The sequence below is a fragment of the Prinia subflava genome, chromosome 31 (genome assembly GCF_021018805.1).
Source record: "Prinia subflava isolate CZ2003 ecotype Zambia chromosome 31, Cam_Psub_1.2, whole genome shotgun sequence".
In the NCBI taxonomy this organism is placed as follows: domain Eukaryota; kingdom Metazoa; phylum Chordata; class Aves; order Passeriformes; family Cisticolidae; genus Prinia; species Prinia subflava.
The window spans coordinates 1,565,494-1,590,787 of NC_086277.1; the positions used below are offsets into that span (position 1 = coordinate 1,565,494).

Here is a 25,294-nt window from a genome sequence, read left to right on the forward strand (position 1 = left end):
TTTCATAATTTACACTACTCACTTCATCCAGGTGGCAAATATGATCATGAAACTTAATTATTATAACAGGTAAATGATTTATTTGTCCTATCTCTTCTCCCCACATCCCATTATGGCCCAGGAAGGCAGAGTGGGGAAGGCCTCGAGCATTTGGAACAAGTGATAAAACAAACTGAGCGAGTTTTACTCACAAACAAAGGAATATCTTCTGTCTCACTGATGGCTGCTTTCATCATGGCCACCACGTGTTCATTCGTGATCACTTCCTAAAGGAAAACACAAAAACAGGATGTTTATTAAAGAGAAACAGACAAAATAACAAATGTTAGAATAAACTACTATGGGGAAATACTCAGTGTACAACAGGCTTTGGAATTACACTGTAGCAAAAATGATTGTTCATAGATCAGACAGCAAAATTTACGGCAGACATTAATTAAATGTGATTAAAACATTTAAAAACAGAACAAAAAAACCAAAAACATTAAAAACAAAACATTAAAACATTAAAACAATTTCCAGCCCTCCCACTGAAGCATGTGACAGAAAAAGGCATTAATTTGGGGCACTTGCATAAAATCCACTGGTGAATCTGCCTCCAAGAACCATGGCAGTCTCCAGGTTATTTGCCACAGGGATGGCAAAAAGGGAAAATATCTGTGATTACCTGGATTTGAACAATTCTAGCTCCAGGGAAAACAAAAGGTACGATTTTTGATCCTGTGGGAAAATAAATACTATTGTTCTCCAGATCACACTTTGGGATGAAGTGAAAAGACTCAGCAGAGGTGCAGAGTTAGAGATTCACTCCAAAGCTGTGACAGCACAAATAAATAAATATTCTTGTGGCAGCTCCTCTCTAACTGAGAGTTGTGTGATGGACATGAACTAAAAGCGATGCATTTCTGTCAGCACCATAGAAGTCCATCAGAAATTTATGATGAAACAGCTCCCTCAAAAAAGGAAACAGAGCCTACACCTGCTCATGTGGGCCCAGAAGATGATTTTAATTCAGTTATTCCTGCTGTTGCTGCTCAGGAAAAGCCAAACAGGCCACTGTGAGCATGGGGAAGTTGGGATCAACACCGCTGGCAAAGGGGGGTGCAGGTGAGTGATCACACAGTGATCCCATCCTCACAGACCGATCCCTGGGATTCCCCCTCTATGGATTCATCAGCAGAGAGCAGGAAGGGGGTGCTGATCAAAAATCAGGAGTGGAAGAGCCCCCTGGAGCCCCTGGCTCACGTGCAGGATGTTCCTGACGTTGACCACGGTCAGGTTGTGCTGTTTGGCTCCGTCCTCCAGGGCGCGGTCCAGGGACTCGTCCAGTTTGATATCGCAGGACAAGGAGCCCTCCCCTTCCAGGCTTTTCCCTTCTCTCTTCCGTTTGGTTGCCTTCCTCCTCCTCCTCCTCCTCCTCTCGGCGTCCTCCCCGTCCTGCTCCTCTGAAAATCAGCAGAAATGGAATGGGAATCCTCACATCCAGCACATTGTGAGAGGGTGAGTTTGAAAATAAACACCAACTGCAATTCTGCAGCTGCTGAAACAGCAAAGCTTCCTCCAGCTCATGTGAGACCACCCAAATGTTGCCCTGGTTTTGCTGAGTCTTTTTAAAGCCTTCTACTTGTTCTTAAGATAGAGTTTAATTTTAATTTTTAATTTCAGATTTTAATTTCTGGGAAACAACTGGGAACTCTCCAGTTCCACCTCCTTCCTTGACACAAACTCAGCTTTCAGTCACATCAAGGAGCTCAGCACAGCAGCAATTTCTTTAATTTCTTAAAATATTAAGGGTCAGTTTGTCACTTTCTCACACTTTGGAACATAAACAACCTTTCTTGTTTTTGTTCACTGTCCTTTTTTTACATATTTCTAACCTGAAAATCATGTTGGTTGAGAGCTGGTCTGGCCAGTGTAGTGAAGGGGTAGCAACCCCAGAAGCCAATCCATAACCAGACCCACAAATGTATAAAAATAAAAGAAATAAACAGGTTTGCTCTCTTTTTGGGGAGCAGCTTTTCTCTGCAGCCCTCCTGCCTCCGTGTTGTTGTTTTGTGTGCTGTTCCAACACCCAAACAGAAACAGCCACAGGAACTGGGAACTCTTCTGAATGACGGATTCAAGTTCTGCAGGACTCCTCCCCCTGAATGATTTATAGAACGGCCTCAGCAGCCTTTTTACACCCTTAAAAATGTTGCAAAACTCCAGGTACAACACAGCCAGAACAGGTTACAGCTCCCAGGACTTGGAAAGTGTTTTGCTGCTTTGCTGACCCAGAGAAAGAAAAGAATCATCCCATTCTCTGAAGCAGAGCAGTGATTTTCAGTAGCCAAAAATTGCAGAGATAAACTCCAAGTTCCACTGGGGCACCTGTGGTTTACTGAGACACTGAATTATGGAGCACTTTTTAAAAAACCCTGACCTAAACAACCCCAAACATTTTCACAATTCCAGAGTTTGCTGCATCAGTCACAACATTTATCCAGCGGAATAAACAGCCCCAAACCCGAATTTCCCTCACCACTCTGCTGGGACACACTCACCAGCCCTGGTGCTCTTTGGTGGCTTCATTGTGGTGGCATTTCTGGCAGCCACCTGCAGGGAGCTTCTCCCTGGAGACTCTGGCACTGCTCCAGGGGTTTCACTCGGATACAGATCCCGCTGAGAACTCACTTCTACCTCTGTGTACAGCTTGGGGATTTTCCCTGGAAAAAGAACACCCAGCTGTAGGCAGACACACAACAGGGACACACAGAGCAAAGATAAAACACTGAACTCTGTGCTTTACGTGACCCTAACAAATCAATTTTCCATTCCAGCTATTTCAGCCATGCTCCCTCACTCTCAGCTGGGCACAGCCACGCTCAAACCCACTCCTGTCACACGAGAGAGCTGCCAGGACCTGGGGATTTGTTCTAAACGTGGTTGCAGTCCCTGTTGTACAAATGCAGCCGCCACAGGAGGGGCAGGAACAGCCATGGGGTGATTCCCAGTTGGCTGCTCCACCCTGGGATGCATTTTCCCAGCCGTGGGCCAATGAACCCACATGGCTGCAGTGGTGGCTGCAAACCCTTCAAACCCTTCCCCTGCTGTTCTGTGCAGGCCCACAGGCTCCACAGCCTGGAAAACAACTGGGAACTGCCCGGTTCCACCTCCTTGACACAAACTCAGCTTTCAGTCATGTCAGGGAGCTCAGCACAGCAGCATGAGACCCAGACAACAATTCCCACTGAGAAACACAGAATCCATCAAGTGTGAATGGTCACAGAGGGTCACAGCTGGTGCCACCTCCCTGCTCGGGCAGGGACATCCCAGAGCTCAGGGCACAGGATTGTGGCCACACTGTGGCTCTGGGGTGTGCAGGCAGGGAGGCTCCACAGCCTCTCTGGGCTCTGCCCAGGGCTGGCACTGCCCAGGGCTGAAGTTCTGCCTCCTGTGCAGGGCAATTCCTGGGCTCAGGCCCTGCCCGGGGCTCTGGGGCCACTGCTGGGCCTGGAGCAGAGCCTGGGGCTGCTCTGCCCTCCCTGCACACAGGGACAGCCAGGGACAGACACAGGGACAGCCACAGGGACAGACACAGGGACAGACACAGGGACAGCCAGGGACAGCCACAGGGACAGACAGGGACAGACACGGGGACAGACAGACAGGGACAGCCAGGGACAGACACAGGGACAGCCGCAGGGACAGACGCAGGGACAGACACAGGGACAGACACAGGGACAGCCAGGGACAGACACAGGGACAGACACAGGGACAGATGCAGGGACAGACGCAGGGACAGACGCAGGGACAGACGCAGGGACAGACGCAGGGACAGACAGATACAGGGACAGCCAGGGACAGACACAGGGACACCCAGGGACACCCAGGGACACCCAGGGCTGTGGCCCCTCTCACTGGGGCTCCTCTCCAGGCTGAGCAGCCCCAGCCCCCTCAGCCTTTCCTGGGCACGGATCTCTCCAGGCCCTTCAGCATCTCTGGCCTCACGGGAGCTGAGAATCAAGGCCGGGCTGCTCCTTTTCCATGCAATCCTGGCCCGGTTTGGGTGGGCAGGGACCTTAAAGCCCACCCAGAGCCACCCCTGCCCTGGCAGGGACACCTCCCACCGCCCCAGGGTGCTCCGAGCCCCGTCCAACCTGGCTTGGGCACTGCCACAGACGAGAAAACACCGGGACCGAGCTCATTTTCATTCTAATCCCTAACACTTCGTAAGGAAGAAAAAAAAAATAATCCAAAACAAAGTAAACAGCACAAAATCCCAGGGCCCAAAGCCGCCGCCCATGCCGGTACCTTCCGCCGCCGGGCTGCCGGGGCCCGCGGGGAGCTCCGGCCCCGCTCTCCCGGAGGGTTTCCTGCCGCCCTTCGGAGAGGCCTCGCCGGGCCCTCTCCCCGCGGGCCAGGCGGAGCCGCCGCCATCGGCAGCGCCGGAGCCTCCGGGCGGCTCCGCGTCCTCCCCGCGCTCCCTCGGGCTGGGCGGCCCCGCCGCCGCCGCCGCTCTGCGCTTCTTGCAGGGCAGCATCTTCAGCGCCAGCGACATCGCGGTCCCGCTCCGGGGCTACCGCCGGGCCGCTCCGGTCCCGCTCCGGGGTTGCCGCGGGTCCCGCTCCGGGGCTGCCGCGGGTCCCGCTCCGGGGCCGCTCCGGGGCTGCCGCGGGTCCCGCTCCGGGGCCGCTCCGGTCCCGCTCCGGGGCTGCCGCGGGTCCCGCTCCGGTCCCGCTCCGGGGCCGCTCCGGTCCCGTTCGCCGCGCAGGAAGCGGAAGCGCCCGGGGCTCGCCCCGCGCATGCGCGGCCCGGGCCGGTCCCCGGCGGGGCCCCGGTGAGGCGGGGCCGGGGGGGGGCACCGAGCGCGGGCAGCGCCATCTTCGGTGGGCAGCGCGGCCGGCCCTCACACACACAGGGACAGACACACAGACACAGACACAGAGACACACAGACACACCCCGGCGGCGCCGCTGCCCGCTGCGAGCCCCGCGCCCGCCGCCGCTGTCGGGGGTCTCCCCGCGGAGCCACAGCGGGTCCGCCCGGTGCCGCCTCCCGCGGCCCCGGTGCCGTCGCCTCCCGGTGGGAGCGGGGCTCAGGCGCAGCGGGCACACGCCCCGCGGCTCCGCGCCCGGAGCCCCGACAGTTGCCGAGTCACCGCCGGGCGGGGCCGGCGCGGGCGGGGCGGGGCCGGGCGGGGCGGGCGCCGCAGCGGGGCCAGCCGGCAGCTCCTGCATCCCGGCGGCGAGAGCATCCTCCGCACCGGGCCCCGCACCCCGCGGGCCCGGCCTCGGCGGGGCCATGGCCGAGATCACCAGTGTCCACCCCGGCTTCGGTGAGTGCGGCCGGGCCGCGGCGGCCCCGCCTGCGGCCCGTTCGCCCCGGCGGGGCCCCGAGAGGCGCTCCCGGGGCCGGGCCGTGCGCGCCGCCCTCGGCCCCGCTCTCACCGCGCGGGGACGGGAGCGCCGGTCCGAGGCCGCCGCACCCCACGGCCGCGGCCCCTCGGCATCCCCCGGGCTCGGCCCCTCAGCATCCCCCGGTCCCTCAGCATCCCTTGGCTCCTCAGCATCCCCCGGCCCCTCAGCATCCCCCGGGCCCGGGCCCTCGGCATCCCCCGGTCCCTCAGCATCCCCCGGTCCCTCAGCATCCCTTGGCTCCTCAGCATCCCCCGGTCCCTCAGCATCCCCCGGTCCCTCAGCATCCCTTGGCTCCTCAGCATCCTCCGGGCCCGGTCCCTCAGCATCCCCCGGCCTCTCAGTCTCTCCCGGCCCCTCAGCATCCCCGGGCCCGCTCCCTCAGCGCCCCGCCGCCCCTCCGCCCCCGCCGGCCGGGCGCTGCTGCTCTCCCGGAGCCTCCGCCGCTCTCCGCCCGCCGCCGGGGCGGTGCCGGCGCGGTGCCGCGGGAGCGGGCCCGGTGCCGGTGGCAGGTGCAGACCGGGCGGATGACGTGATGTCTGTGCCGGGCCGCGCCGCGCCCCGGCCTTTGTTCGCGCTCCCCGGGGCGGCTGCGGCACCGGCACCGGCGCCACAAGGCGGGGCCTGCCCGGGGCACCGGGCCGTGCTCGGGCGGCGGGGAGGGGACCCGGGGGAAGCTCCGCAGCCCGCTCAGCCCCGTGCGGGTTTGGGATGGGTTTTGGCGCATCCACAGCGCTGCCCCCGCCTGCCCTGCAGCGCCCGCGGACCATCCCCTCCCACCCTCCGGGCCCTGGGCACCCACGGGTGCTGCATTTCCTCTGGATCCCGAAGTATTCGGGGATATTTCTCCATTCAGCACCGTTTATCCCATGGAAAACCGCCCCGCTTCCCTCTTGCCTTGTGTTTTCTGGGATCCGAGGGCCACGTGCTGTCACCATTGAACCACTGGCCACCATTGGGGGTATCCTTAGCAAACATCGGGTTGAAAATGAGGTTTTCAGTGATTTTCGATGTTTTTTCGGTCTAATTGTAGCGTCACAACGCAACAAAGACTGCTTCCACGAAGTTTGGGATGAAAAAGCAAAGTTGTGGTGTGCTGGAGGGAGGTGTCAGGCTGTGCTGCCATTTCAGGTGGACACTGGGCGTGGGGAATGCTCTGAAAGCTGCAAAATCCTCACTAAAATTTGGGTTTAGGCAGAGTAGGGAATAAACTGTAGGGAATTCTGGAGACAGGACTGATGGATGGATGGAAAGATTACATAAATAGGAGCCTTCAGCCAGGAAAAGGGGATTGGGAGGCACTGGATGAGCTGGGACACAGCAAACCTCAAGCCACATCACGAGGCTGAGGAGCTCTGTGCCACAGGACATTATGGGAGCCAAATGCAAGACTAGAAATAATATTTAGAGTTGAAATAACTTTTAGAGTTGCAGTAATTCAGTGAGAGAAAAGATTTATTCGGTGCTTTCTGGTGTCACTGTTGGGTGCTGCTTCTGAAATTAAGGTAGGTGCAGGAAATTAAGATACAAGAGTTGATCCTGTGAGGACACGGTAGAAACAAAACACACACCAATAATAATAATAATAATAACAAGAATAAAAGAATAAGCATAAGAATAAGCATAAGAATAAGAATAAGAATAAGAATAAGAATAAGAATAAGAATAAGAATAAGAATAAGAATGGAGTTTCAGCTTCAGTTTTTCTTACACATCCACCAAAGCCTTTTAAGCTGAGTTGTCTTCAAATGAGCTGTTCAAGACCATTTGCCTCATATCAAAGAGGGAACATTAATTAACAAACTGAAGTTGGGGTTTTGGGGCGGTGTTTTGTCAATATTGTGAATTCTTCTTGCTTTAGTTGATTCAATCCCAGGCTCTGCAGTGAGACCTGGGCCAGGTTTCTCTGTGGAATCAGTCACCAAAGATTCCAGCTGCAGGGCAGAAAGGTTTCTGTCTAACTAAAAGTGGTTTTCCAGTTTTGGCAGCAGGCAAAATAACCTTCCCTGAGTCTGTCAGGTGCTCAGTTTACAGCCTGTTAGCCTCAGTAAACGATGGTGTGGGAAGAACAGAGAAAATCCAAATTCGTGGTGCTCTCTGTAGCTTCAAGGATGAGGTTATAAGGCTCTTTTTTCCTGTTTGTGGTACAGAATGAAGAGCAAAATGAGACAAGTTTCCCTTTTTTTAACCAGCTGTCTCATTTGGGTACAGCCACGATTGTCCTGATAAGGGTTTTTGGTAAAGGAGTGGTTTGTACAATTTGTGACAGAAAGAGACATAAGGTTAGAGGGCTTTTTGTTCATTTGTTTGTTTGCTGGCTTCCAAAAAAAAAATAAATAAATCCTCCCTCCACCCCATCCTTCCACTCCTCCCAGAACTGCTGGGGGATGTCAGTGCAGTGTCCTGGAGAGCTCAGCACCGCTGCTTTCATTCTGTTCCATGGGAAAACTTCTCCAAAGTCATCCATTAGCAAATGAGTAGATAAAAATGAATGGTGGTTTTGTTTTTTAATTTATTCTGCCTTGCCATTACTGATTAACACAGCTGGCGTAAAATCTAGAATATATCAGATAATCCCTAAATCCAAGACCAGGATTTTCTGTCTGTTGGTCTGGGCACTGGATTTCCATGGGAGATTTCATGTTTACCCTTGGCCTCAGCCCCAAGGGCCAGGGCAAAACAACAGGGGCAAAGAAAGATATTTAAATATTGTTAATGAAGGATATCTTAGATCCAGCATTATGGCCACATTTATTACTCCCTCCCTGTTGTGAAAATAGAATTGTGTAACGTTCCTGAACATTAAAAAAATAAAAGAAAATGCTTCCTGCACTTCAAGAGCCGCGTTCCTATGGAGATGCTGGTGATGCAGGAGCTGGCTTTGGCAAGATAAGGCAATCAACAGTTTGAGATCCTCAGCTCATGGAACACGGGTCAGGCATGCCTTGGGAGTGTGAGAAATTAAATTTAGAGATAGAAGCCGTGTCTGGGCAAGCTGTGGCAGGCAGATCTCAGAAGTGAGAGCACGGCAGGGCTGTGCAGATCTGCTCACTGCCTTGTCTCCCCCACAGATGTGTCTCCCGTGGTGGCAGGACTCATTGGAGCCACCGTCCTGGTGGTTTCTGTCTCAGTCACAGTCTTTGTGTGGACATGCTGTCACCAGCAAGCAGAAAAGAAGCACAAAACCCCCCCTTACAAATTCATCCACATGCTGAAAGGCATCAGCATCTACCCCGAGACCTTGAGCAACAAGAAGAAAATCAACCGGATCCGGAGAGACAAGAGCGGCGCGGCCAAGGAGGGCGGCAGGGGGAACCTCCTGGTGGATGCTGCCGAGTCCGGGCTGGTGGGCCCCGCCACAGCTCCAGAGGGACCCCCAAACATCGACCAGCTCCCCATCAAAGTCGACTACGGAGACGAACTCAGCCCGGATCAAAGCCTCACCCCGGGAGGGAGTAAAACCTCCTCGCCCTCCTCGCCGGGCGACGACGTGATGCTGGGAGAGCTGACTTTCTCAGTGGACTACAACTTCCCCAAAAAGGCGCTGGTGGTCACCATCCAGGAGGCGCACGGGCTGCCCGTGATGGACGAGCACACGCAGAGCTCCGACCCCTACATCAAGATGACCATCCTGCCCGACAAGAGGCACCGCGTCAAGACCCGAGTGCTGCGCAAGACCCTGGAGCCCGTCTTCGACGAGACCTTCACCTTCTACGGCATCCCCTACAGCCAGCTGCAGGACCTGGTGCTGCACTTCCTCGTGCTCAGCTTCGACCGCTTCTCCCGCGACGACGTGATCGGGGAGGTGATGGTGCCCCTGGCAGGGGTGGATCCCAGCACCGGCAAGGTGCAGCTCACCAGGGAGATCCTCAAAAGGAACATCCAGGTAAGGCACTGCCGTGTTGTCACTGTGTCCTGGTTTAGGACAAATTAGGGGGAAATCCCCACAACTCCCTCCCCCACCACCGGGTTCGGGAGGAATTTCCTCAGAGGAAAAGTGGAAAAAATTTGTTTATTAAGAAACAACAAAAAAACACTCCCCAACACAAGAAAAAACAGCCCAAGATGACAACAAATGTTTTCAGCAGTCCAAGAGAGGGTGAGCAGTCTCTGCTGGGGAGGTGCCAAAGCTTCTCTCAGGTGCAGACTCCAGGGGGTGTTCCCTTGATGTTCCCGAATCAGGGCCCGAAGCAGGTCCGATGTCTTCACGGAAGGGAGGAAGGAAAGAAGGGGAAAAACAAAAGCAGAAAAATGGCAAAAAGCAAGCAAAAAGCAGAAAGCAAGAGAGCAAAGCCAGCAAAGCAGCCTAAAGCTAGCAGCAAAGCCAAAAGCAAGCAGCCAGGGGAGGGGCTCAGCTATAGACAAAACAAACTGAGAACACGGGAACAGAAACACGATTTGGGATACAAAGCATGACAATGTCCTGTCACCCCAGGACACTCTGCCACTTTGCCCTGTGTGTGATCCTAGAGCTTTTGGTTCCATGGGTTACCAAGCAGATCCTCAGCCATGGAGCCTGTTGTGGTGTGATGTGGTTTTAGCTGGGTGATGTCACTCGAGTTTTGAAGACTTTCCTAAGCCTTCTGTAATGTTCTTCATATTGGAGTCATTTCACCTAAATTTTAGATGTCTGCACTTTGTTCCCAATCCAGCCCATCTCGGGTGGGATTCCTGGGAGCTGATTTCTGCTCCAGGCCCAGGGGAATCCAGTCAGGCTCTGCTGACACGTTTTACAGCCACAATTCAGCTGTAAATAATTCCAGGTAGAGGGGTCTAAACTGGTCAGACCGGAGAAACCTCCCTCTCTCAGTGAGCTTTGCAGATGGATGTCCTGTTCTCACATCAGCTTTTATTCAGAGATGGGAATTTGCCTTTTTTCTTGATGGAAATTCATCATTCCCGTGATTTGGGAGTGACAAAACCTTGTCCAATTCCACCACCACCCAGCAGAGAGGCGTGATGTCACTGTGGTTTTGAAGAGTTTCCTCAGCCTTCTGTAATGTTCTTCATATTAGTCAGAAATTTTACCTTATCACACTTTCTACTACAAACAATGGCCATGTTTTGCTAACTGTCAATCAACTTTCTCCTCCCATTTAGAAATATGTAAACAATGGAAGAGTTAGCAAAACATGGCCATTATTTATAGTAGAAAGTGTGATAAGGTAAAATTTCTGACTCCAATATGAAGAACATTACAGAAGGCTGAGGAAACTCTTCAAAACCACAGTGACATCACGCCTCTCTGCTGTGTGGTGGTGGAATTGGACAAGGTTTTGTCACTCCCAAGGCATGGGAATGATGAATTTCCATCAAGAAAAAAGGCAAATTCCCATCTCTGAATAAAAGCTGATGTGAGAACAGGACATCCATCTGCAAAGCTCACTGAGAGAGGGAGGTTTCTCTGGTCTGACCAGTTTAGACCCCTCTACTTGGAATTATTTACAGCTGAATTGTGGCTGTAAAACGTGTCAGCAGAGCCTGACTGGATTCCCCTGGTCCTGGAGCAGAAATCAGCTCCCAGGAATCCCACCCGAGATGGGCTGGATTGGGAACAAAGTGCAGACATCTAAAATTTAGGTGAAATCCCAGTGAAATCAATCCCACTCTCGGTGTCTGGTGTTGTAAACAAAAGGATGAGCACTCGGAGCAGATGTTTGAGTGCTCAGGAGGAGGAGGCAGAGGAGGAGGTACTTCAGATTTTAATCTTCTTGCTCAGTTGATTTCTGCTGCCCATCTCCCAGGTTTAAAAGCAAAAAGCATTTGGGCTCATTTATTGCTGCAACATCTTGGAAATCATTGCTGGGCTCTAGAAAATCCTTCCTTATGTCCTAGAATGGCATTATTTAACTTGAAATGTTTCTATTTTATGGGGGATTTAGCTGCTTCTTCTTAGTCTTTTCCTTTTCCTTTTCCCTTTTTTTTCTTTTTCTTCTTGTTCTTCTTTATTATTAATAGTAGATTCTATGTCAATGACACCAATAAAACATTTCTGGTAATTACTTTGCTATTCTTCACTTCTAGGGATGCTTTACATTGTGATAAAACAAGTGGCCGGTTCAGGGTTTTTAATTTTTTTTTTTTTTCAGTGCATTGACTGGATCTTTTAGAAGTAATCGATTAAAAATAGAGGGAAAATAGATTTAAATGTAAATAATTTTAATCAAGGATGCAAATTATTTAACATTTGTTACTAATCCAAAATTGATTTACCTTGGTGCCGGCTGTGCACGCTTGAAAAAAATCGCATTATTCCACAGGAGGTTTCAAAATCTGGGATACAGATTTGCATTTAACACCCAGTAATGACCCAGTGACCCAAGCCAGGCCTACCTTCCACCCTAATGAACATTCCCAACAGTTTCTAACTGAAAATTACTTTGAGGCAGAATCCCAGAATGATTTGGGTTGGAAGGGACCTTAAAGATCGTCTCATTCCCACCCCATGCCATGGACAGGGACACCTGAAGACCAGAAAAATCCCAAAACTCTTAATAACATCCTCACCCCCAAAAAAAAATCTCCTTGGCTGTTGTATTCTTCTGTATCCAAGGAGCCAAAGTTGTCTTCCAGGCCCAGGAGCTTGCTCATATATTTGTTTTCCTCCCCAAATTTTGCATGAGCAGTAAGTTCCCAGCAGCTGGTCCTTGTGAGTCCCTTCCAGCACAGGATGGTTTTCATTCTGTGATTCCATGCACTTGAAAAACTCAAGTTAAACACACAGAAACCACTCAAATAAAAAGAAAGCACCCAATGAAAATGAACATTTTCCAGGCTGAAGCTGACATGAAAATGAACATTTTCCAGGCTCTGCATTTTTCCAGCTGAGCTGAGCAGAGGAGCACGGACAGAAATTCACCTCAGAGCACAGAATGGGGCATTTGCTGTTGTGCTTCACTGTTCTGAAAGGAGAAAAATCCTTTCCTTGGGGCCTCACTGACCCTTTCCCTGCCAGATCCCAGTCCCTGATGGGGCAGGGGTAGAGAGAGCCCAAAGTTTCAGCAGCTCTGACACCACAGAGCTCCCACCCCTGGCTAGTGCTGCTCACCTTGACAGCAAATAAACTCCATCTCAATTAGTGCCAGCTCAGTGGAAGTTAACTCACACCATCTGGAAACCTCAACTAATTATCTTAATGTTATGTTAATGCAGTGTTACTCTTTGAAAGGATTTCAAAGACAGCTTGAACAGTTGAACAGCAGGTTTAACTCAGATCTGAGACAAAACCTGCTCTGGTTTTATCTTCTTTTCATCTTCATCCTGTAGCTTTGCAGGCTGAGCTGATGGTGAGACTGTCAGGACACCCCTGAAGAGCCTGAGGGGCTCAGCCACAAAAAAATCAGTGGAATTTGAGCTCCTAAACCCCAGAAATGCAGAGTTCCAGGCTGTGGGGATGCTCACAGGGGTGGGGTGAGCACGGGCTGCTGTGGCTCATTTCCCCTCTCTTGAGGCATTTAGCACAAGGAAAGGGAACTGTGGGCACCTCCAGAAGCTCCTCCTGTGTCTAAAACCACCTTGTCCTAAGGAGTTTTCTGTGTTTCCCCTGGCAGAAGTGCATCAGCAGAGGGGAGCTGCAGGTGTCCCTGTCCTACCAGCCCGTGGCACAGAGGATGACCGTGGTGGTGCTGAAAGCCAGGCATTTGCCAAAGATGGACATCACCGGCCTCTCAGGTAGAAGCTATTTTCTCCAGCTCTGAGTGTGTGGCAAAAAGAGAAATCCCCAAGTGCACTTGTAGGGTTTTCCCTTTGTTTCAGCTGAAGGTTTTTGCTGTTTACACGTTTTTCCCTTAAATTCTTCTCCGAGTGCTCCATCACTCACCCGTGGGTGGTTGTGCAGAGCAGCCCAAATCCTTCCTGAGGGAGCCCTGGCTGGGTTCTGCAGCTCTCCGTGCTGGATCCATGGGGGGAAAACTGGGAACAGCCCTGGCTGGCAGGGCTGGACACGAGCCCAGGTGTGCCCAGGTGTGCCCAGGTGTGCCCAGGTGTGCCCAGGTGGTGCCCGGACCAGCCCCAGTGTGGGCACAGCACCAGGGCAGTGCCTGTCCCCTGTGCTGGCGCTGCTGAGGGGCCTCAAATCCTCATCTCAGTTTTGGGCTCCTCATTTCAACAAAGATCTGGAGGGGCTGGAGCACGTCCAGAGCTGGGAAAGGGCTGGAGAATTCCTGAGGGAGCTGGGAAGGGCTGGAGAATTCCTGAGGGAGCTGGGAAAGGGCTGGAGAATTCCTGAGGGAGCTGGGAAGGGGCTGGAAAATTCCTGAGGGAGCTGGGAAAGGGCTGGAGAATTCCTGAGGGAGCTGGGAAAGGACTGGAGAATTCCTGAGGGAGCTGGGAAAGGGCTGGAGAATTCCTGAGGGAGCTGGGAAAGGGGTTGGAGGATTCCTGAGGGAGCTGGGAAAGGGCTGAGCCTGGAGAAAAGGAGGCTCAGGGGTGACCTTGTGGCTCTGCACAGCTCCTGACAGGAGGGGACAGCCGGGGACAGGGACAGGAGGAGAGGGAACGGCCTCGGGCTGGGCCAGGGGAGGCTCAGGGGGGGCAGCAGCAGGAATTTCTCCATGGAAAGGGAGCTCAGGGCTTGGAACTGCCCAGGGAGCTTTGGAGTGCCCCATCTGCCCAAGGAACACCTGGAAGAGGAGCGGGGACAGACTCAGGGTGGACAGGAGGAATTAGAGAAAATTCTGTCCTGGTGTTTTGGGTGTTTTCATTTTTGCTGGGTTTGTTCTTGTGATATTTGAAGAGAGGAGAGGAGCAGCTGTTCTGGCTTTCCTGTTTCACAGATTTTCACTCTCCTGAATCCCCTCAGCAAAGTCTCCTCCAGGATTATGGGGAAATGGTTGGGATCAACTTGAGATTCAGTAACAGCCTAGTCCTGGTTTTGCAGCTTTGTCCTGGGCTCCTCAGAGGGAATGCAGAAAAATGCAGACCTGGCTTCATTATTGTAGGCCCTACATTTTACTCTTTCTTTAAGAACAAAAAAAAAAAGAAAAGAAAAAGAAGCTGTGCATGTGTAGTCTCCAGCCACAGGATAAAATTTTCAGTGATGTTCTACCTGCAGAATCTTGTGACTAACACTGTTTATTTATATGATCTTTGTATTATGCATAAGCCCATTTCAGCTGGGTTTTAAAAAACAGGGTGAAAAAGAGGCAGTGCCAGCTGGGCAAGGCCTTTCCAGTTTCAAAACTTGTGTGGAATGAGAAAAAAGAAATCCCTCAGTGCCTGGTACCTTGATTGTAATCGTCCACAGTGTCTGCATAAAGAGCAGCTGCCCGAGGGCCGGGGGAGGCTGGGGGGAAAAGGGAGGCTTTGTTTGAAACTTTGTACCTTGTGCTGGCAGCATTTCCCATCTGCAAATCACTGAAACTGCCCGGGGCCTGTGTTGGGCTGTCCTGAGCGAGGCTGGGGGACAGCCTGGGGACAGAGGGGTCTGGGGTGACCTCGCTGTGGCCTTCAGTGCTGCGAGGAGCCAGCAGGGCCTGGAGGGGCAGGACAAGGGACAATGGCTGTGAACTGCCAGAGGCAGGGCCAGGCAGGACATTGGGAAGGAATTCTTCCCTGGGAGGTGGCTGGAACCCTGGCACAGGGTGCCCAGAGGAGCTGTGGGTGCTCGGGGGAGCTGTGGGTGCCAGAGGAGCTGTGGGTCCTCAGAGGAGCTGTGGGTGCTCACAGGAGCTGTGGGTGCTCACAGGAGCTGTGGGTGCCCAGAGGAGCTGTGGGTGCCCAGAGGAGCTGTGGGTGCCCAAGGAGCTGTGGGTGCTCAGAGGAGCTGTGGGTGCTCACAGGAGCTGTGGGTGCCACAGGAGCTGTGGGTGCCACAGGAGCTGTGGGTGCCAGAGGAGCTGTGGGTGCCTGAGGAGCTGTGGGTGCTCACAGGAGCTGTGGGTGCTCACAGGAGCTGTGGGTGCCCAGAGGAGCTGTGGGTGCCACAGGAGCTGTGGGTGCCCAGAGGAGCTGTGGGTGCTCACAGGAGCTGTGGGTGCTCACAGGAGCTGTGGGTGCCAGAGGAGCTGTGGGTGCCACAGCAGCTGTGGGTGCCAGAGGAGCTGTGGGTGCCCAGAGGAGCTGTGGGTGCCAGAGGGGCTGTGGGTGCTCACAGGAGCTGTGGGTGCCTGAGGAGCTGTGGGTGCCTGAGGAGCTGTGGGTGCCACAGGAGCTGTGGGTGCCAGAGGAGCTGTGGGTGCCCAGAGGAGCTGTGGGTGCCTGAGGAGCTGTGGGTGCCCGAGGAGCTGTGGGTGCCTGAGGAGCTGTGGGTGCCACAGGAGCTGTGGGTGCCCAGAGGAGCTGTGGGTGCCAGAGAGGCTGTGGGTGCTCACAGGAGCTGTGGGTGCCTGAGGAGCTGTGGGTGCCTGAGGAGCTGTGGGTGCCTGAGGAGCTGTGGGTGCCAGAGGAGCTGTGGGTGCCCAGAGGAGCTGTGGGTGCCTGAGGAGCTGTGGGTGCCCGAGGAGCTGTGGGTGCCTGAGGAGCTGTGGGTGCCACAGGAGCTGTGGGTGCCCAGAGGAGCTGTGGGTGCTCACAGGAGCTGTGGGTGCCAGAGGAGCTGTGGGTGCCACAGGAGCTGTGGGTGCCTGAGGAGCTGTGGGTGCCCAGAGGAGCTGTGGGTGCTCACAGGAGCTGTGGGTGCCCAGAGGAGCTGTGGGTGCCTGAGGAGCTGTGGGTGCCACAGGAGCTGTGGGTGCCCAGAGGAGCTGTGGGTGCTCACAGGAGCTGTGGGTGCCTGAGGAGCTGTGGGTGCCCAAAGGAGCTGTGGGTGCCACAGGAGCTGTGGGTGCTCAGAGGAGCTGTGGGTGCTCACAGGAGCTGTGGGTGCCTGAGGAGCTGTGGGTGCCCAGAGGAGCTGTGGGTGCCACAGGAGCTGTGGGTGCTCAGAGGAGCTGTGGGTGCCCAGAGGAGCTGTGGGTGCCTGAGGAGCTGTGGGTGCCCAGAGGGGCTGTGGGTGCCCGAGGAGCTGTGGGTGCCACAGGAGCTGTGGGGGCCTGAGGAGCTGTGGGTGCCCACAGGAGCTGTGGGTGCTCACAGGAGCTGTGGGTGCTCACAGGAGCTGTGGGTGCCCAGAGGAGCTGTGGGTGCTCACAGGAGCTGTGGGTGCCACAGGAGCTGTGGGTGCTCAGAGGAGCTGTGGGTGCCAGAGGAGCTGTGGATGCCCAGAGGAGCTGTGGGTGCCTGAGGAGCTGTGGGTGCCACAGGAGCTGTGGGTGCTCAGAGGAGCTGTGGGTGCTCACAGGAGCTGTGGGTGCCTGAGGAGCTGTGGGTGCCCAGAGGAGCTGTGGGTGCCACAGGAGCTGTGGGTGCTCAGAGGAGCTGTGGGTGCCAGAGGAGCTGTGGATGCCCAGAGGAGCTGTGGGTGCCTGAGGAGCTGTGGGTGCCCAGAGGGGCTGTGGGTGCCCGAGGAGCTGTGGGTGCCACAGGAGCTGTGGGGGCCTGAGGAGCTGTGGGTGCCCACAGGAGCTGTGGGTGCTCACAGGAGCTGTGGGTGCTCACAGGAGCTGTGGGTGCCCAGAGGAGCTGTGGGTGCTCACAGGAGCTGTGGGTGCCACAGGAGCTGTGGGTGCTCAGAGGAGCTGTGGGTGCCAGAGGAGCTGTGGATGCCCAGAGGAGCTGTGGGTGCCCGAGGAGCTGTGGGTGCCTGAGGAGCTGTGGGTGCTCAGAGGAGCTGTGGGTGCCCGAGGAGCTGTGGGTGCCACAGGAGCTGTGGGGGCCTGAGGAGCTGTGGGTGCCCAGAGGAGCTGTGGGTGCTCACAGGAGCTGTGGGTGCCCAGAGGAGCTGTGGGTGCCCAGAGGAGCTGTGGGTGCCCAGAGGAGCTGTGGGTGCTCACAGGAGCTGTGGGTGCTCAGAGGAGCTGTGGGTGCCCAGAGGAGCTGTGGGTGCCACAGGAGCTGTGGGGGCCTGAGGAGCTGTGGGTGCTCACAGGAGCTGTGGGTGCCCAGAGGAGCTGTGGGTGCTCACAGGAGCTGTGGGTGCCCAGAGGAGCTGTGGGTGCTCACAGGAGCTGTGGGTGCTCACAGGAGCTGTGGGTGCCCAGGGGAGCTGTGGGTGCTCACAGGAGCTGTGGGTGCCTGAGGAGCTGTGGGTGCCCAAAGGAGCTGTGGGTGCCCAGAGGAGCTGTGAGTGCTCACAGGAGCTGTGGGTGCCCAGAGGAGCTGTGAGTGCTCACAGGAGCTGTGGGTGCCCAGAGGAGCTGTGAGTGCTCACCGGAGCTGTGGGTGCCTGAGGAGCTGTGGGTGCTCACAGGAGCTGTGAGTGCTCACCGGAGCTGTGGGTGCCTGAGGAGCTGTGGGCGCTCACAGGAGCTGTGGGTGCTCACAGGAGCTGTGGGTGCTCACAGGAGCTGTGGGTGCTCACCGGAGCTGTGGGTGCCTGAGGAGCTGTGGGTGCTCCATCCCTGGCAGTGCCCAAGGCCAGGCTGAAGCCACCTGGGCCAGTGGGAGGTGTGGGGTGGTGGGATGGGATATCTGAGTCCCTCCCAGCCCAAACCAGTCCGTACCAGTGCTGGAGCTGCCCCGGGCTGTGTCATTGGTGCCTCCCTCTCCCCCCAGCAGACCCCTACGTCAAGGTGAACGTTTACTACGGCCGCAAACGCATCGCCAAGAAGAAGACCCACGTCAAGAAGTGCACTTTGAACCCCGTCTTCAACGAGTCCTTCATCTACGACATCCCCGCCGAGCTGCTGCCCGACGTCAGCGTCGAGTTCCTGGTGATCGACTTCGAGCGCACCACCAAGAACGAGGTTGTGGGCAGGCTGATCGTGGGCGCGCACAGCGGCAGCGCCGCCGGCGCCGAGCACTGGCGCCAGCTCTGCGACAGCCCCAGCAAAGCCGTGGCCAAGTGGCACAGCCTGAGCGAGTACTGAGCACTCCCTCCCTCTCTAGGACACACCTCCAACCTTGTTTTAGCTGTAGGACTAAAATACTTTGAGTTGAGAAGCAGCGGCTGGTCGGTTCTCTTAGTGACGTGGGTTTTTTGCAGGGCACTGAAATTCTTAAGGAGAGTTAAAACAAAAAAAAAAAAAAGATGGGGAATAAATAATAATAATTAAAAAAAAAAGGTACCACGAATATATATAACAGTGTAATCACGCTATTGCATGCCTACTACAAACTGAAATTAGTATAACTGCCAATATCAAGTTGCAGGTTTTAATACAATTATCTGTCACTATGGAAGTTGTGTTTGTGCCGAGCTGTCTTTGCTGGTATTCACCAAGATTGGCCTGTCTTCATTAGGCTTCTCCCAAAGTTTGAATTCTGCTGTTTAACCTCTAGTTTCTTGTTAGTTTTGCCTGCCCATTGGTTCTTGCAGTTCTGTTCTGTGCTGGTTTGGGAGTCCCAACCGCGTTTCCGTGTAGAGCTGGGTGAGAATTCTGCACTGGCACAAAAGGAAAATACAGGGAAAATGGCACTGGCCTCCAGAGAAGAAACAATTCTGTGTCAGGCACCGAAATCCTTGTCCTTGGGATGTCCCTGGGGAGCTGTGAGGTCACAAGAGCCAAGAGTTGACTCTAAAATCCCAACCCCAACCAGCTGATCCTGCTGCTTTTGGGGGTCACACAGGCAGGACCCCACAGACTGCAGGAACTGGGGAAATCCTGCTCAGTTTGGTTTGATTTAATCCTGTCTGTGCATGAAGGGCCCAGGAAAACCCAAACACAGATGTGTCATGGATTGGTAAGGAAACTCCAAAATATTAAATGTCAGTTCTACCTGGCTGATCATTTCTGTTTCATGGCAAAACAAAGCTGAGCTAAGGAAAGGTCCTGGAGGCAGAACTTGTCCATGAAAAGGTGACAAATCTTCCCTTCACCCCTGCTGGAGCCAATTTGCATCAGACCTGATCCTTCAGTCACCTAAGAGCAGCTCCCAGAACACAGGGCAAAGCCTGGCACGGAAATTGTGCCAGACCTGGATTTTCGAGGCAGCTTGGGAGAGTCCTGAAATCCTGACTGACTTCTGAGCCACCTGCAAGGGGAGGGATGGCCCTGACCAGAGCACCTTGAGCACCTCGGGCTGTTTGAACCCTGCAGGGTCAGGAATTTGGAGCAGAAGTTCACAGAGTTAGGCAGCAGCTGCCTTTGGATGCAAGCAGAGCATCCTGGCACTGGATTTGGGAATTCTGGCCACAGCCCAGCCAGGGCACACGCTGATAACTGGCAGCAAATAATTCATTTCATTATTAATGGTAACCAGTGTTGGAGAATTAAGAAATAATCATAACTAAAATCGTTCCTGGGCTCTTCAGGAAATGCAGGAGCAGAATTTGGTTTGCAAAGAGGCTCCTGACAGCCCCAGGTTACCAGGAAAAAACCCAAGATTTTTGGTTGCTCCCAGGCAGGCAGTCTGCTCTGAGCCCTGTGGGATGCAAATAGGAATGCAAATAACATTATAATTTTTAAAAAATTAAGATCATTTACCTACTTACAGGACTTGCCTACTGAATTTTACATCCCTGTTGGAAAAAAAATCCTTTTCGCCTTCTCTCCCCTGAAATGGGAATAACTGAGCAAGGAAAAAAATTATCATTTTCACCTTCTCTCCCCCAAAATGGGAATAACTGAGCAAGGCTGTCCTGGTTCCCCCAGGGCAGCAGCAGCTCGGGATGGACAGACAGCACTTTGTGAGCTGCCACCACTCTGGCATCTCTTCCTGAGGCATTCATTTTGCAAAGCTGATTTTTCTCACTCCTGGCCCTCCCTCCCAGGCTGTGGCTCCATTTCTCAGCAGACACAAGCGTGGACTCTCTTCCCCTTCACCCATCCCCAAGGCCAGGATTTCTGCCTGAGGTTGTAGTAGATTTTATCAGTGTCTTAAATGCTTTTTTCTAGCTCGAACTCTGTGAGCCACAGCCCAGAGAACGAGTTCCCCCTTGGAAATTGCTGTAGATCTCTTTCAATTCTAGTTTTTTGCACTAAGCAATTGCGTTGCTGCAATTCAAGCAACTGTCACGACTTTTCCTCGGAACATGCTTTCCAACACCACCCCAAAGATCTGACCACCACTAACAGCAGCAACAAAATCCCCTTCTCCCTTCGGTGTGAAAAGCATGACTAAGCCTAGATGATCTTAAGATTCCTTTAGATGCAAAGGAAAGATGAATTTCTTGTCAAGGAAACATGCTCAGGGTAAATAGACTTAGGCTATCGGGCAGGTAGGAGTAGCTCCAACACTCTTCTGGAATAATAGGAAACTGAAAATGTGCAGATATATATTTTTTAAAACATAAAATAGACAGTAAGTGACAGCGGACTCACTGTAAAATCTCCCAGGTGTGGTTATTCTTTACCTTGTGTCTTCTATTGTAAAATGAACTTGGACAGTTACAACTTTGTGTGGAAAAAAAAAAAAAGAAAAAAGGCAAAAAACCTAACTCAGCCTGTGTGAAACTGCATAATGCTATAAGCTAACCTACATTCTGTAATGCTACCTTGTATGTTGAATTTGTTAACGCACATTGAGCGTGCAAATAAAAATTAAATCACTTTAATTTTGCTGCCTTTGCTGTGTGTGACCGTGGGCAATGACTGAACACTCCAAGGGTTTGCTTCTATAAATATGAATTTCTGCTGAAAATATGCACAGGAAAAACACACACAGGATAAAGAAACGCAGCAGAATCCTGGCACGTTAAGTATTAAAGCAGGTCTGGAAGAGAGGAGGATGCAGGGTGACCTAATTGTGGCCATGGAGGGCCTGAAGGAGCCAACAGGGGAGAGGAGAGAGGTTATTTATAAAAGCCTGAGTGACAGGACAAGGGACAGGGAGGAGGCTGAGTTTGGATTTTGGGAAGAAATCCCTCCCTGGGATGCCCACAGGAGCTGTGGCTGCTCCATCCCTGGCAGTGCCCAAAGCCAGGATGGGCACGGCTTGGAGCAGCCTGGGACAGTGGAAGGTGTCCCTGCCATGGCAGGGGTGGGAAGGGATGAGCTTTAAAGTCCCTCCCAACCCAAACCATTCCATAAAAACACTTTTCACTTCAGCCTTAGCCCATCCCAAAACATTCAGTAACCCACACAGCATTATTATTTGCTATAACTTGGTATAATTTCATATAATTTGGCATGAACAGGTATCATTAAGTGGGAAGAAAGGACATTACATGAGCAGAAAAAGAAGCAATTCCACTCCAGGGTTTGTAGCTCAGCAGCATTCCCGGACCTCTGGAAAAGCTGAATTCCCCAGGAATGCTTTTGTCCATCCCTCAAGCGCTGGGATTTGGCTTCTGGGGTTTGTTTTTCTGCAGCTGCCCATCAACACCACCCAGAACAACATTGCTGGGCACAGAGCCACGGCCTTAGAAAAGGCCAAACAGCCCCGGGCTGGGTTTCCCCAGCAACAGATTCCAGCCCTGAGCCGCTCTCTGCTCTCCTGGAGAGCTCCTGAGCAGCAAAGAACCAACTCCCAGAGCTGCCTCGGGTGTCTCATCTGTGAGGAGCCAGGAGGTTTCAGCCCAGGCTTTGCAAAGAGTGGAAGGAAAAGGAACCTGAAGGAAAAAACCTCTGGAAAAGGAACGTGAGCAGCACGGCGTTCCTTGGCACTCGGTGGTGAGGATCAAACGATGATTTGGGGTTGGAAGGGATCTCAAAACCCACCCAGTCCCACTTGCTGCTGTGGGCAGGGACATCTCCCACCGCCCCAGGTTGTTCCAAACCCCATCCAGGCCAGCCCTGGACACTTGCAGGGGTTGGAGCAGCACCAGAGCTGCTCTGGGATGTCACAATGTCCCCTTGGAGAGCCTTGGGGCGCCTCGTGTGCCTCCTCCAACACGCCCAGAGTTAACACTAAAATCTGCCCCTGTCCCGCTCTACCTGGGGCAGTGCAGGTGCAGCAGGGGCTGCCCCATCCCTGGCTCACACCACAGGCTCAGCTGGACTGGAACACTCAAGGTTATTGAGCTTGGCCAGAGCTCTGCTCTGGAGATCCTATTCCAGCGTTTTGCTCACCAGTGGCAGCCAGAGGAGGTGCTGAAGATACAAAATTACCATAAATCAGCAGGATTTCTGTGGGTAATGAAGGGCTGAGATAATCAGGGTGACTTAAATTCAGCCTTCCAGGACCTGAAGGAGCCCACGAAAAAGATGGAGAGAGATTATTTGCAAGGGCCTGGAGTGACAGGACAAAGGGGAATGGCTTCAAACTGCCAGAGGGGAGAGTTAGATGGGATATTGGGAAGGAATTCCTCCCTGTGATGGGGAGAGGCTCTGGCACAGGGTGCCCACAGGAGCTGGGGCTGCCCCTGGATCCCTGGCAGTGCCCAAGGCCAGGCTGGGCAGGGCTGGGAGCAGCCTGGGACAGTGGGAGGTGTCCCTGCCATGGCAGGGGTGGCACTGGGTGGGATTTCAGGCCCCTTCCCATCTCAACCATTCCAGGATTCTGTGACTTGTGCAGGCATTCAAATTTGATGCTCAATCAAACACAGAGGTTTATTTAATGCTGATATTTCCCCTTCATTTGCATGTCCTCTGCACCGTGACTGATCAGGGTGCTCCATCCCTTTCAGTGATTTTTCAGGGCAATAATAACCAGAGTTATTGAGTGGTGGGCTGAAACCATTCAGCCAAAGTGCACAGTCACTGATTATCTTCTACTTATTGTGCAAAATGTGAAAGGGAATCTCTCTTCATCCTTCTCTGCTTGACTCCTGCATCCAGCGCTACACGCCTTTAAAAACCGGCGGGTTTCAGGTTCTTACCCCATTCAGCCACACAGAAACAAAAGGATTTGCATCATAAAAAGGAAAAAAAAAAAAAAGAGAAAAGCGCGAACAGAATGGGTTCGACAACCCATGAAAAGAGAAATGGTTTTGTGGAGAGCATGGAAGCTCAGCCCCGGCTCTCTTCCCACCTTCCCTGGCTCTGCCACTGAAACCAGCGGGGTTTTGGCACAATCGGCGCTCTCCTCCTCCAGCACAGCTCCTGCCTTATCTCATTCCCCGCAGGAGCGGTTGCCGGGGCGATGTTGAGTCACCGGCGTCTCCTCCGAGCGGGAGGCACCGAAAGCTCCGCGTCCTTCGGGAGCCCCGAGCCCGAGCGTCCCTCGGTCCCTCCTCTCGCCCTCATTGAGATGCAGGAGCCGGGTCTGGGTTCCGAACGAGCCATTCCAGCCCCTGCGGAGGCTCCGTTGTTGTCGGGAATTGGAAAGGATCCAAAAAATGGAGCCAAGAAAGACCCTCCAGAGCTGCGGGGGATGCACAGGGAATGCAGCGAGGAGGAGCTCGGGGAGCCTGGGGAGGAGGGGATCGGCCTGGGGAAAAGGGGATCAGACTGGGGAGCAGGGGATCGGCCTGGGGAAAAGGGGATCAGCCTGGGGAGGAGGGGATCAGCCTGGGGAAAAGGGGATCAGCCTGGGGAAAAGGGGATCAGATTGGGGAAAAGGGGATCAGCCTGGAGAGGAGGGGATCAGCCTGGAGAGGAGGGGGATCAGCCTGGGGAAAAGGGGATCAGCCTGGGGAAAAGGGGGATCAGCCTGGGGAAAAGGGGGATCAGCCTGGGGAGGAGGGGATCAGCCTGGGGAAAAAGGGGATCAGGGGGGACCTTGTGGCTCTGCACAGCTCCTGACAGGAGGGGACAGCCGGGAACAGGGACAGGAGGAGAGGGAACAGCCTCAGGCTGGGCCAGGGGAGGCTCAGGGGGGACAGGGCAGGAATTTCCCCATGGAAAGGGAGCTCAGGGCTTGGAACTGCCCGGGGAGGTTTGGAGTGCCCATCCCTGGAGGTGCCCGAGGAAGGGCTGGAGGTGGCACTCAGAGCTCTGGGCTGGGGACAGGGTGGGCACTGGGCACAGCTGGGCTGGGAGGGCTTCTCCAACCTCCAGATTCTCCAGCTCTGTAGAATCATGGAATTTACATCTAGAATCACGTAGGATTCCATGATCCTACAGAGAGCCACCAGCAGAGGCTGCTGTGCTGGAACAGCCGGGGTGTCTGAGCTGTCACTGCTGTGCACAGACAGGGCCTGAGCAGCAGGGAGAGAATTTATTGGGAAATGGAACAGGACAGGAAAGGAAAAACAGACCAAGAAACAAGGAAAACATTAATGGCAGAAAATGCAAAAAAAAAAAACCTAACCCCAAACCCAACACAATAAATACACACACAAAACCCCAAAGCCTGAAAAAACCCCTCAGTGCTGCTCAGCCCCAGCACCAACACAAACCCTGTGGTACCACCGAGAGCAGAGCAGGAATTCATCTGCTCCCGGTGACCCATCCCAAAGGACTCAGAGGCACGTGGGGACATCCCCTATCACCCAAGGAAAGCTCTTGGAAAGAAACAATCAGCAGCGTTCCCAAAATAATCCAGAGCAGCCCGTGAGGCCTTGGGAGGCTCGGGGACAGTTTGGGTTGGGAAGGGAATTTGTGACCCAGGCCAGCACAGAGTTAGGATTTCAGCAGGGACAGGGCAAGGGCTGGACCCAGCTGAGCCCTGAGGAGAATAAAAAACCCGGGCAGAACTGGTGGCTTCATGTAACCTCGATTTTTGCAAAAATTTAAGGAATGCAGCTCTCCCCGGGGTGTTTGTGCCTGAGAGAATGTTAATAAAGAGACACAGAATTCCAGAATTCAGGTGAAGTTTGTGAAAGTCCTGCCCGGTAAATGAAGGGAACAAACAGCAGCTCAGAAAGGCAAAATGCCCCAGGTGTCCCCCAGGACGGTGCTGATCCAAGGAGGAATCCCAGAGCTGAGATCCAGGGAGGAAACCCAGAGCTGAGATCCAGGGGAGAATCCCAGAGCTGAGATCCAGGGAGGGATCCCAGAGCTGAGATGAGATCCAAGGAGGAATCCCAGAGCTGAGATCCAGGGGAGAATCCCAGAGCTCAGATCCAGGGAGGGATCCCAGAGCTGAGATCCTGAATCCCAGAGCTGAGATCCAAGGAGGAATCCCAGAGCTGAGATCCAAGGAGGAATCCCAGAGCT

General features: G+C 53.9%; 2 protein-coding genes across 6 annotated transcripts in view; one reads left to right on the plus strand and one right to left on the minus strand.

The window, feature by feature from the left end:
* The window catches only part of LOC134562806 (GON-4-like protein), a 32,825-nt gene extending 27,540 nt beyond the window's left edge, over positions 1-5,285 (minus strand). Inside the window, exons 1-4 of one of the 3 annotated variants that reach the window (XM_063420328.1) lie at positions 4,943-5,285; positions 2,544-2,705; positions 1,246-1,445; positions 192-266 (exon numbers count right to left, since the gene is read on the minus strand). In XM_063420328.1, coding sequence (XP_063276398.1) covers positions 192-266; positions 1,246-1,445; positions 2,544-2,705; positions 4,943-5,285 — 780 coding nt within the window. Of the gene's footprint in view, positions 1-191; positions 267-667; positions 686-1,245; positions 1,446-2,543; positions 2,706-4,293 lie in introns of those variants that run through there. The other 2 variants (XM_063420329.1, XM_063420330.1) reach the window with 2 other exon arrangements.
* On the plus strand, positions 5,184-20,868 carry SYT11 (synaptotagmin 11). 3 transcript variants are annotated; one of them, XM_063420473.1, is made up of 4 exons: positions 5,184-5,317; positions 8,468-9,282; positions 12,947-13,070; positions 17,931-20,868. In XM_063420473.1, exons 1-4 carry the CDS (start codon positions 5,284-5,286, stop codon positions 18,239-18,241), a joined length of 1,284 nt encoding a protein of 427 aa, XP_063276543.1. In that variant the 5' UTR covers positions 5,184-5,283; the 3' UTR covers positions 18,242-20,868. The 3 variants fall into 3 exon arrangements, with proteins under 3 accessions (XP_063276543.1, XP_063276544.1, XP_063276545.1); XM_063420474.1 differs by having other exon boundaries at positions 12,947-13,067; positions 17,928-20,868; XM_063420475.1 differs by having other exon boundaries at positions 12,947-13,067.
* Positions 20,869-25,294: the final 4,426 nt, after the last annotated feature.